The 12,496-nt window shown below is 45.8% G+C and overlaps 1 protein-coding gene across 1 annotated transcript; it reads right to left on the bottom strand.

The window, feature by feature from the left end:
- Positions 1-192: 192 nt before the first annotated feature.
- On the bottom strand, positions 193-7,078 carry LOC123093748 (ABC transporter C family member 13). Its single transcript, XM_044515793.1, has 11 exons — positions 4,579-7,078; positions 4,179-4,499; positions 4,013-4,099; positions 3,092-3,766; positions 2,823-2,987; positions 2,176-2,470; positions 1,803-2,017; positions 1,342-1,647; positions 1,201-1,264; positions 843-1,082; positions 193-644 (listed from the first exon to the last, which is right to left on the bottom strand). Exons 1-11 carry the CDS (start codon positions 6,622-6,624, stop codon positions 541-543), a joined length of 4,518 nt encoding a protein of 1,505 aa, XP_044371728.1. The 5' UTR covers positions 6,625-7,078; the 3' UTR covers positions 193-540.
- Positions 7,079-12,496: the final 5,418 nt, after the last annotated feature.

Below are 12,496 nucleotides of genomic sequence, written 5' to 3' on the forward strand. Positions count from 1 at the left end.
AATATCCAAAACATCTTATATATTTGCAAATAGAGGGAGTAGTTAAGATCCTACGGTTTGCGTTCCTACCAACGGAGCTCCATGACAACGAAGAGCTGTGATCCGATCCAGGATCATGATTCTGACTACCTTGCATACATATATCAGAACAGTTTTGATAGATAACAAGCACTCGAATCTGACGCCAAAAAGGAAAGCAAAATTTCCCCCTTTATTACCCACGTTATTTGTGTTCGTTTTCCCATCATGCAAGGGGAGAAGCAGTACAGAGTGTTATACATACAAAAGCATCAGAGCTTCGGTTAATGCCGCCAACTCCTCCCGTGGTGTTCGATCGCCTGCCGCGTTCCCTCGAAGAAGAATCCATGGCCATTCAGGTCAGGGAACGCGCCCGGCGCTTCTTTCCGTTCATATACCCCTCCTATCCTCCTGTCTGGTGTTGCTACTTACTTGTATGGTGTGAGTAGACTGGCAGATCCGGCTACCTTACCTCCCAGCCTCTATTCTCGGTGGGGGATTTAAGCTAATAAGCCTCTCTCTCTATATACAGCTCGCCCTGGTGGAGTACTCGGATACTAGCTGCATGAACATGGAGGACTTGTCCTCCACAAGCCTCTGGGGTGTGTCGAACTCCGCTATTTTACCTGGAAAATAAACAAGACCAGGTGAATTCACCGTAACCGCTGTTTGTTGCTCCCAAGTTTTCGGGCGTGACAAAGAACACTGTTTGGTTAGGAGCGTTACTCAGATAATTCAACATACGATCAGTAAGAAACAAAACATGTAATGGTCTAGCTACGGCTGGAAAGATGACTTGGTTAATCGTGTGAAGGAGCATGTACCGTCGCTAAGCACCATGACTAGGTCACTGTCGATGACCGTTGGGATCCTGTGTGCAATTGTACAGACAGTGCAATCCCTGAATTCGCTGCGAATAATCTTCTGGATAAGATTATCTGTAGCTGTGTCAACTGATGCCGTCGCCTCATCAAGCACCAAAATTCTTGCCTGCTTAAGCAGCGCCCTACCCAATGCAATAAGCTGGCGCTGTCCCACACTCCAGTTATCCCCATTCTCCAGTACTGCAATGGCACCACAAATATCCAGGAAAATATAATTTTGTTTACGAGGTGTCATGCTTTACCAAGTGTCATGCTCACTCTTTGAAGAAGTGTTTGAATATTCAAAATTAGAACAAACCTGGACTGTCCAGTTTTTCTTCCTTCGAACGAATGACCTCTCCTAGCTGGCACTTCTCTAGTGCCTGAAACAAAGAGTTCTCTTCCATAAAGATCATGGCACATTTAACATGAGGATAGCATAAAAGCGACCATGGCGTACCTCCCAAATTTCTTGATCAGAACGCTCTTCAAGAGGGTCAAGATTCATTCTGATAGTACCCTCGAACAATGTAGGGTCCTGAGGGATGATGCTCAACCGTGACCGCAGATCGTGAAGGCCAATCGCAGAAACATCGATGTCGTCAATGATAATTTTCCCTCCTGTGGGTTCAATTAGACGGAAAAGAGCCTGAATGAGAGTAGATTTACCACTTCCAGTTCTCCCTACAATCCCAATCTTTTTCCCGCCAGGAAAAATACAACTGACTCCATGTAGAACGAAGGGAAGGTCGTCCTTGTAGCGGACCTATGATATTTAGCAAAAGCACAATAAGATGCCGTAAATAAAACTGAAGTATTTTTAGCTTAGAAGAAGAAAAAACAGAGTATATACTTCTGGTGATTATGTATAACGAAGAGCAAATGGATAGTCACAAATAAATGGCTACGGACTAAGTTTACCTTGAGATCAATCAATTGAATGTTTCCATTCTCAGGCCATGAGGCCGGGGGACGACAATTCTCAATAATCAGTGGTGCTTCACTAGGAATCTTGCAGTACTGATAAATACGCTCAACAGAGATGATTCTGTTCTCTAATTTACAGAAGCTCAATATCCACCTTGACATCCGAGCATTTAGGTTGAGTCCATATGTGACAGCAAGCCCAGCCATACCTATCAATTGGAAAGCTTGTTTAGATTGAGAAGCACATTGCCATATTTTATTGAAAAAGATATGCAAGTTTTCTAGTGCACCTAACAAGTGATCTATTGGGTAAAGCAAGATCATAAAATGTAACAGAACGGCCTGTGAGATAGCAGATAAGACATACTTGGTTCAATTGTACCAGGAGGAAAGCTCACGAGTATTGCCATGCAGAAAGCAAACACAAAAGTCGAGAGCAATTCCATTCGCAGGCAGAGCCATTCAATAGCTGCAAGGCTGGAAAACAAAGGCCGAGCAAAACAATCAAGGAGGTAAAGATTTCTTTTCATGAATCTTTTTTCCTGATCAAATCCTCTGATAGTAGCAGCACCAGCGATTGACTCGCTAAACAAATGGATCACTGGAGACTTCTGAACACTCAAGATCCTAGTCAGCTCCCTTGATGAAGCAATGTAATATCTCTGCAAGTTCATGGTAGCAAGGACATTCATTAACTATTGTGTGATGATAAAGATCTTTAAAAGTCTTTGGTACATAAATCATCAAGCTATCTTGAAAGCTCATGCTTTAAGAATGAGCTTACTTCACAAGTTTCAATACTTTCATGCTGAACATATGCATCTGTTTTCTGGTTAATTGGCTAGTTAACTAACAGAGGTGGCCAAATTTATGCGCGCATAGTTCTTTTATTGATTCATTTAGGTGTACCTACCCTTGCTATCTACTTTACTTGCATTACGATCTCCATTGAAAAAATTAAGTATCCCAGGTTAATGTCAACACTAAAAGAAACCTGAAAGTTTAGCAATTTACCTGCATCCACATGCATGCCATAGCCATAGGGACTATAAGAAACAGAACTTGCCATGTGACTTTACTCATGACAGCAACAATTCCAAGGAGTTGAATTGTTGTTGAGGCAAATCCCCCTAGCCTGAATGCTATATCAAGGTCCACAACACTTTGATCTACAGAAACCTGATATGAAGTATGATTGAAGAAGATTAGGATGTGCAAAATAGAAAAGGCACACGCAAGAGTGAAAAACACAATTTAGGAGCAAGAGCATGATCTAAACTTACTCGATTCAGAATCCGTCCAGATGGTGTAGTATCGAAGAATGACATTGGCGCTCGAAACACACACCTTAGCATTTTTATAAATAGTTTCTGAGCAGCTGCTAAACCAAATGTAGCTACAAGAAGGCTTCTCACAAACACAAACAATGAACTCCCGAAAGCAAGGCACATATAAACAACAAGAAGGACCACACTACTTGTCTTAGGTGCATCTCCTTCTGTTTGTGGGTTTGCCCATGCCATCCACCAGTTACTGGCAATCTGAAGAACTTGGAACAGGGTTTGTGCCAAGACAATGAGTGGTATAAGTGAACCTTTGTAGGCTTCCCCCATGTATGTCAAATAAACATTTAAGCTAACTCTTCCTCGCTCCCTCTCCTCTTCCTGAACAGTACGCTTCTTCTTACGTTCTTCACTCTTTTTCTTGTCCTTAATTCCACGTGTATTAGATGACTTACCATTTTCAGATACTTTATTTTTCAGGTTATCGATATTGCTAACACTTGGTGTCAATCTTTTGTTAGGAACAGAAGGAGCAATATCTCCATCAGAATCTTCGCCGAAATCCATGGTTTCGATAGCTTCATTGTGAGCAGAAACCAGAGCATTGAAATCGGTTCCAGCTTGGAGAAGATCATCATATTTTCCAGCTTGGGTGATATGACCATCCTTAAGAACCTATGCCATGATAAAAAGAAAGCACAAATGAGTGATCAAGGGCCCATTATCCTATCAGAAGTATTGTACATAGAAGATAGCGAAACTTTCATGCAGAATCTGCTGTTTTATTCTCATTAAGAAACATGGATAAACAATATGTCGAATTGAACAACTTAATAGGCTGTTAGAAATTTGAAACAGCATATCTATGTACATTAGCCACTAAATGTACTAGTGCTTAGATTGTGAGAAAAATGTTATTACCAATATCAAGTCAGCAGCTGGTAGGAACTCGACTTGATGAGTTACATAAATTACTGTTTTACTAGCTAGTGCCCCCAATATATAGTCCTGCAACACAAAAGCTGACATGTTACGAAACAGAAGCACCTTCAAGAAAGAACTAGAATAAGGCAACAACTATACAGACCTTAAATAGATCACTTCCAGTATGAGCATCAACGGCACTGAAGGGGTCATCAAGCAAATAAATATCAGCATCCTGGTACAGTGCTCTCGCAAGCTGCACTCTCTGTTTCTGGCCTCCACTCAAATTGATGCCTCTGTCACCGATGATGGTCTGATCACCATACTGGAGCAACTGAAGATCCTTCTTCAGGGAGCAAGCCTCAAGTACTCTCTTATAGCGCGGTCTGTCCATTGGAGTGCCGAAAAGAACGTTCTCCTCAATATTTCCAGACTGTATCCAGGCAGTCTGTGAAACATATGCTGCTGTACCACTGACCCTAACCTGAATAAGGAGCAGAAGGAAAATGTAATTAGACGGTCACTCAAGTTAGCATGAACTCTTTTTTTACGCATGTACTTACTTGGCCAGACAGTCTGGGTATCTCCCCAAGTATAGAGGACAATAGACTTGATTTGCCAGAGCCAATCACACCACAGACTGCTACTCTCATGCCTCTCACCACACTAAGTTGTATATGAGATAGTGTAGGGGTTGAGCAAGACGGGTTCCAAGAGAAACTGCCATCCTTGATATCGATTGCCTTGTCTGTGCTACCCTGTGGAACACTTATTGTTGCATCATCCGGCAACTCTTCTTGCCGCAAAAAGTGTGACAACCTGTCCAAGGACACCCTCGTCTGAGCTATCATGGAGATGAGATCAGGGAAATTCCTCAGAGGCTCTTGAAGGATCCTAAAAGTTGCTAAAGCAGAGAGAACACCTCCGGCAGTGAGCTCGCCACCAAGCAATATACAAGTGCCGAAAGTTATGACTGAGACAAAGATTGGCGAGCTCCAGAAAACAAACGTAACTGCGGCCTGCGAGTACAAAGCCCACTTGAGCCACCTGCATTCAACGTTCCTCATCTCTTCAAGCATTATCCTGTACCGGTCCTCCCATGCCTGCAGCTTGAGAATTCTCATACTCTTCAAGCACTCTGCAGTCTTGCGCATTCGCTCATCCTTTGCTGCCATTAGCTTATCTTGGTAGTGTTCCTGCAGCTTGGCCACAGGAACCGAGGCAGCAATTGACAGCGCGGTGGCTATCAATGTCGAAACCGTGGCGATCCCGACATTCTTGTACAGGATGGCGAGCGCAAGGATGATCTGCAGTGGAAGCATCCATATGTCATGAAAGTACCATGCATAGTCCCCCACCCGCTGCACATCAACCGCCATGTAATTCACAATCTCACCGCTCGTGTGGCTCTGCTTTGAGGCATTCGACAGCCTGAGGCCCTTCCGGTACACCATGGCCGTCAGCCCGGACTTGACATGGATCCCCATGACGTCCACGCCCAGGTACCACTGGCGAGCAGTGAGCGTCTCAATCAACTTTGATACGAAAAATACGGAGGCAAGGATGTAACCTTCATGGGGGAAGGCAATTTTGCCACTGAGGTAGTCCACAAAGTAGCTGATCAGGTAGGGGCCGACATAGGACACGACGGTGTTCACCGCGGCGAAGGCGCCGTTGATGGCCGCCTCCCGCCAGAAGGACTTGAGTATTGCCCATGCCAGCGATGGCTCCTTGTCAGGGCACTCCAGCCGTTGGCGCTCATAGTGACTGCTCATGGCCTTGTAGCAGAACTTGGCACGGTCCTTGTGAGCCAGCAGGGGTATGTCAGCCAGCTCGAGCGGCCTCTTGGCCCCAACCGAGAGCAAAGGACTGAGCCATGAGAGTGTTGCGAGGCTGAGGATCCCGGCATCGCCGTAGGGAGTCACCCGCAGGCAGCCGGGCTCCTCCTCGGCGCCTCTCCGCTGCCCGCCGAGCAACAGGGGCTCATGGACACCGGTGTCGTCGTCACTAAACTCCAAGTCGACACCGCTGGAACCCATCACACCAACCAAGCAGAGGAAGCCGAGGGCCGGCAGCGACGCGAAGTTGGCGACCATGTGCGCGTAGTCCGCATCGTGGTCGTCGGCGCCCATGAGGCGCCTGGAGTCGTCGAAGGCGATGGCGAGGGAGAGCGCGAAGGCGAGCACCCACCAGACCCGCACGAGCGCCGGGAACCTGCCGGCGCGCGCCCGCAGCGCGAGCGCCAGCAGGGCCGCCCAGGCCAGCGCCTGCACGGCCGGCAGCAGCAGCGGCTCGGCCTCGGCGGGCGGCGCGGCGGCCGCGACCTCGTAGCTCAGCGCGGCGAGCTGCGCCAGCAGGGCGTAGGCGCAGCAGGCGAGGGCGGCCCGGTACCAGGCGCCCCCGGCGGCGGGCGGCGAGGGGGCGAGGGGCGCCCCATCGCCGGCGAGGGCGGGGTTGCGGGCGCGGCGCGGCGGCTTGAGGCAGGAGGCGCAGCGGGAGGCGAGGGCGCGCGCGCCGCGGAGGAGCAGGAGGAGGAGCGCGAGGGCGAGCAGCGCGGCGTGCGCGGCGGCGGCAGCGGCCTCGGCGAGGGGGAGGGCGCGGCGCGGCATTGGGTGGGTGGGATCGGGGGCGTCAGGAGGGGGGCGGCGAGGGGTTTAAAAGGCATTGGGGGCCTCCCGCCCGGCCGCTGGCGAGCTCAGGGCGGGCGGCGGGGCGCGGATGGGAACAAAGGAGGGGTTTTTGGCCGCTACCGGCTCGCCGGACGAGGCGAGTGCCGGGGGAGATTCGGTGGATTTTTCCCGTGTAAATGCAGCGGGGGCGCACGGATGGAGGAAGGAAAGAACTCGGGCCCGTCCGTCCCCCTGCTGGGCGCTGCTGCTACGTGTGGGCGCTTCTTCTTCGCCGATCCCCGTCGTCGGCGCTGCGTGTCCGCGCGCCCGTGCCGCGTGGGGGGCGGGGAGATGCGGTGGGGGAGGAGTAGGTGGGTGGAGGTGGGATTTGGGGGTAGGGGGCGGCGGTGGGAGGGGAGGGGAGAGGAGTCGAGTCAGGTGGTGGTAGGGGCCGTGTTGGTGTTGGTTTTCCACTGAGGGGAGGGGAGGAGGGGACGGTTTTTGGGTTGCAGACGGGACGGCACGGGACGACGACGATGACGAGCGACATTTATAGACACGGAGGAACTTGGCAAGGAGAGTTGCGGGTGGGTTTCTCCTCTTCGGACCCGTTGAGGATTATACTAGGAGTATTTATTACTCGATCTAGTCTGGCGACGCTTGTTCGTTTCAGACACACTGCACGTGAACGCATCGCTGCAAGAGTGTACCAGCACCGTTCCCTATTCTACTGCCACTTCCAGTGTTTCATATACTAAGTACTCCCTCCAGTGTTGTACTAAAGTTGCGTTAATTAATTTATATAGAGTAAGTAATACGTGCACAAATAGAGCATCTACATCCGCCTTGGTCGAAATTCCGTGACAGGTCTGACCGGGCCAACCGCCTAAACGTTTGAGACGGGTTCGAAGTGCCCGACCGTAGATGCTCTTAAGACTTTAAAATTACAACTATTTAACAATAGGGAAAAACTTTTTTTTTTAAAAACCTTGATCACACTACACACTAGGCATGTTCACATCCTCCTCTGTGGGGGGAGGCCGGCTCGGGGCACATATAGCTCGGGCTTACTCCACCGGAGGTCACGGGCGCCCCTAGCTTGCTGCTTCATCAAGATCCAGACACGGGCATTGAAACCTCACAAATGTAGGGGGTCTATTGCAGCTCTTTTCAATGAGTACGAGCGTCAAACTCAATGAACAACGGAGTGGATTGGTCAATAGATTTTAGTAGGGGTCCATTATCAAAGCTGCAAAGAGTGTTTGGTGGTTTGTTTGATCACATGAATAATTGCAAGAACACGAATTGTAACAAGATTCAATGGTGCAGCAAGTAAACCAATTCTTAATTCTGTGAAGAACAGCCCGGTTGTTGTTTTACTTATAGAGATCAAATCGCTCTCCAGAACACACGGGAGTTTCACCAAGTTACTTTCATCTAATTTCATTGAGTTGGCATCCATTGCCTTGATACTTTGTTGTGTGGTGGAACAATGTGCCATTCTTACTTGAAAAAATAAACATACTTATGATTATACCTTCTACGCATCTGCAAAAGTAAGAGAATTAAAATAACATCTATTCATAACATTATGATGGGGTGATATCTTTGCACTTATCATACCATCATTTGAAAACTGGATAATCCCAGATTTTATGAGAGAATCAAACCGATACGCCTACAAATGACTAATGAATGTAAAAAATTATGAAACCGCTTGGTACCAGGGTTGTACCACTCGCCATTGGTACCAGGGCATCCAACCATTCACACTTTATAAAAAAGGGGTGCGTCTAATTCACAACAGGGGAGAGCCCATCATTGAAACAAAGAACTAGAAGCCATCATCAAACCCTAGCCGCCGTCATTTCCCGTTTCATCTCCATAGCCATCATCACCATGGCCATCTCTCTCCAAGTTAGTCATACTTGTAATTGGTGTATCGCAATCAACAACATGAGACATTTTATCAGTCAACCATTCATCTATATGTCATTTTTAATGATTTCTTCTTGCGGTCCGATCGTCAGATGTGCGTAATTCCTTAAGGCAAGGCTTTCAGCCCTTTGTACACGGGGTCGGTAGAATGAGTTTGTTTGATTGATGTTGTTTGTATGTGTGATTAGCAACACAGTTGTTTTTTGTATTCTTCTCGTTCTAAGGCCTTGCAAATGTACATATTCTTAGTTCATTTTCACATGGGAGAATTATAATTTGCTTGCGTCCTAAAAAGTTGCATTCCCGGACCATGAAAATTTTAGTTTTTCATGCACAACAAAATATTAAATTTCATGCAGGCACTTTAGCTACAAACATCATGACTACTTTCTGTGCGTCTGACTTTTGTACGATCATACCCTCACCCGCTGGTTGTTTATGTTTAGGGAATGCTGGATGGTTTCAGGTTCACTACAGAAGACACACGACATGTCATCCACATGCCTGCGCTTGGCCAAATTATCCCTAGTTTTTGATATACGTATATTTTTTTCTTGTGTTTTTAGCTTTGTGTTGCTGGAGTTGTGGTAGTTTATCTAATTTTTTTAGCATGCCATTTTTTTTAATTTCTGTAAATTGTTCTGGGGATGTACAATATGCGATTAATTTGAACATGACTACATTTCTTACCATGTACATCACGACATTTTTGTGTTGTTTTTAGCTTTTTGAAATGAGGTCCAAATACCAATTTTAAGGTTCGTGGTGTGTCAGAGGAAAACAGGCTTTTTGCCCAAATGAAGGTTTTAGCGACTACTTTCTGTCGTGGAGGAGGAGGATCCGCTGTGAGGGTTTTACCCCAGCAAACGATTCAGTTCGCTCGATTGCTCCTCCTGAGATGAATGCATAGATCGCCAGGACCACCTCCCCTGATGTTCGGTCGCCAGATATTACCCAAATTTAGAGCGAATTGTAGATATGAGTTTTTCTCCTCCAAAGGATCCCCAAAGATTATCTTTAGATGATGAGAAAAACTCTTATCTCAATGCTCAAGCTTCTAATGTGCTTTTTGATGCTTTGAGCAATGTAGTTATATTTCAACTCATGTCGTTCCGGGATGCTCATGAGTTATGGACAAAGCTTCAAGATAAATATGGTGTGTCCAAGATTTGTGGGGATGATCTCCCTCCTCCTTCGTCCGTGTTGCCCTCTCAACTTCTTTTACTTCACCTACATGTGGATTGCCACAAGGTAATGTTAGGGTGAGTAGTGGTGGTCATTGCAATGATGATAGTGTGCTTGTTCTTGGTGATTCTTCATCACTATCTTATTGCAATGGTCCTTCTTTGGACTTTAACCCTTCGAGCACCTTAATGTTTCACATGCTCGTGTTGGTAGTCCTTGCATATCATGTAGAAATTGCTTGCTCAAATCTCATGATGATATGCTTGCTATGTCTTGTTGCCATGATAAAAATTTATCTATTTCCTCGAGTTGTTGTGCTAACAATGTAGAGGAAACTCAACACTCCATGGAACAAGATGTGGTCTTGAATGGTGCTTCAAGGGATCCTACATCATCATCTATTGCATTTTGCCTTATGGCCAAGGCCTCAAAGGTATCTCCCACTTTGAATCCCAATATATCTTGTGATGATATTGATGATGGCAAAAATGATGATGATGTTGATTATGATGAAGGGAATGATAATGTTGTCTCCTTAAAAATTAAGGGGGAAATGGTTTTTAAAGTTCTTCATAAAAATAAAATTGCTCGTTCCAACTTCATGGAAATTATGTCCATTGCCATTGAGGGCAAGAAATATATTGAGAAGTTGTAATCTCATCTCGAGGAGCATGAGGTCACCATTGAGAAAATGGAAGGTCATGAGCGTGATTACGCTAATGAGATTGCGGACCTCTCTCAAGCTCTTGAACTTGAACAAACCACCAAGGAATCTCTTGAGGAGACTTTTGCTCTAGAAATATCTAGAGTAAGGGAATCTTGTGATAGAGCTCTTGAGGTGGCCAATGATTTTGAAACTAAAAATGAGGAGCTTGAAGTTGCGCATGCTAAACTCCTTGAGGACTTTGAGCACCTCGAAAATGGCTCAAGGGTCATTAAGAGTGAGCACATCAAACCAGGGGCGGACCCAGGATTTGAGCATGAGGGGGGCGAAGAAGCCAATAACCAAGCAATGTATATAAAGTATATAAAACATGACTATAGAAGTCTTCTATATATATCACCGAGATAAAACTGCAATGACATAGGTTTCACGATTCAGAAGAAATGACATTTTTGTTAGTTTAAATATAACTCTAGACCATTAAACCAATCAAAAAGTCAACAATACTATTCACGAAACATAGATGAGCTAACTGAAAAATAAATACTAAAACTTCTTGTTATTATCTTGATGTATAGTTGTTATACAGTTTCAGAGTTTGTAATACAATGTAACAGTAGTCTAATTATATATTGGTATAGCCTTGAGATGTCGGTCTAGCTGTGAGTCTGACCACATGAGCCATGAGATCGGTATGGTATAGGATTTGATACATACCTGCAGGCGACAACTGCTTCACTTGGACGATGACAATGGACGATGACGACGACACGATGCTAAGACTCGACGACGAACGGGCGAAACTTCCTTGCGGTAGCTGATGGCAATGCGCTAATGCCCTAGCGCACGCAGACGACCGTGATCGATCCCAGAATCGTCAAAATAAAAGACTAACATTTAGGGTTTCAGACTAAGGTACGGACCTTCTGATTCATAAAAAGAAATTACTAATAGTTAATAGACACTATTTGTAATTGTGTACCTGCTTGTATCCCTAGTCTTGGAATATATGGCCATAGGCTGGCCTCCCGGCGGCTAGCCATATATGGCGTTGTGGCAAGCGACGGCGGCGGCGGCAAGTGCCCTAGAAGAGAGACGCACGTATAGAGCTTGGATCAATCTATTGTGATGGATCGCATTAGGGGATGGGACATGGGCTACTGGGCTGAGATCAAACTGGGCTATCATTAGCTTAATCAAGTCATTATATGCGGCCATTAGCACATGTACTACACTAGATGTATATACCAGAAAAATTCAGGGGGGCGAGCCATTAGGGGGGTCTAGCCCTTGCTCGCACCCCCTGTCTCCGCCCCTGCATCAAACTCACCGAGTCTCATGCTCAACTTAAAGCTTCATATTCAAAAGAGCTTGCCAAGTTGTCTTCTCCTCTTGTTGCTAATGATGATGTTTGTGATACTAACTCTATCTCTTGTGAAGCATCCATATTGAAGGAGAATGTTGAGCTACGGCCTCAACTTGAGTTGCTATCTAGCAAATATGGGAAATTGGAAGAAAGTCATGAAAAGCTCTCAAACTCTCATGATAATCTTCTAGTATCCCATAATGTGCTAAAGATAGATCATGAGGCCATGCTTGCTAAGGTAACATCTAGTGAGCCTCATGTGGATACTAGCACTACATCTGGTCAAAGTGCTATATTGCCATGTGCTAGTCCTTCTAATTCATCTACTCACAATGTTGGTACATCTTGTGATGAATTGCTTTCCTTGACTTGTTGCTCAAACGATGAAGCTTATACTTTCTCTAGTACTTGTGTTGAGACTAACCATGTAGAGGAAATCAAAGGGCTCAAGGCCCAAGTCACTTCTTTGAAGAAAGACTTGGAAAAGTGTCATGAAGGGAAGGCCACACTCAACAATATCTTGAGTGTGCAAAAATCCCCCAATGACAAAGGTGGACTTGGATTCAACTCCAATAAGAAGAAGAAGTCCAAGAGCAATAATAAGAAGGGCTAAAAACAAGTCAAGAATTCAGCCAAGATCATTTGCTTCAAGTGCAAAATTGAAGGGCATCATGTTAGATCTTGCCCTTTGAAGAAGAAGGCCATTAGTGACAAGCAAC

This window comes from Triticum aestivum, chromosome 4B (assembly GCF_018294505.1).
Source record: "Triticum aestivum cultivar Chinese Spring chromosome 4B, IWGSC CS RefSeq v2.1, whole genome shotgun sequence".
NCBI lineage: Eukaryota > Viridiplantae > Streptophyta > Magnoliopsida > Poales > Poaceae > Triticum > Triticum aestivum.

Coding starts and splice junctions, on each gene's coding strand:
- LOC123093748 (XM_044515793.1), bottom strand. CDS start 6,624: ATGCCGCGCCGCGCCCTCCCCCTCGCCGAGGCCGCTGCCGCCGCCGCG. Junction 3,767..4,012: donor CAGCTGCTGACTTGATATTG/GTAATAACATTT, acceptor ATCATGGCATAG/GTTCTTAAGGATGGTCATAT. Junction 2,018..2,175: donor TCCTGGTACAATTGAACCAA/GTATGTCTTATC, acceptor TCCAATTGATAG/GTATGGCTGGGCTTGCTGTC.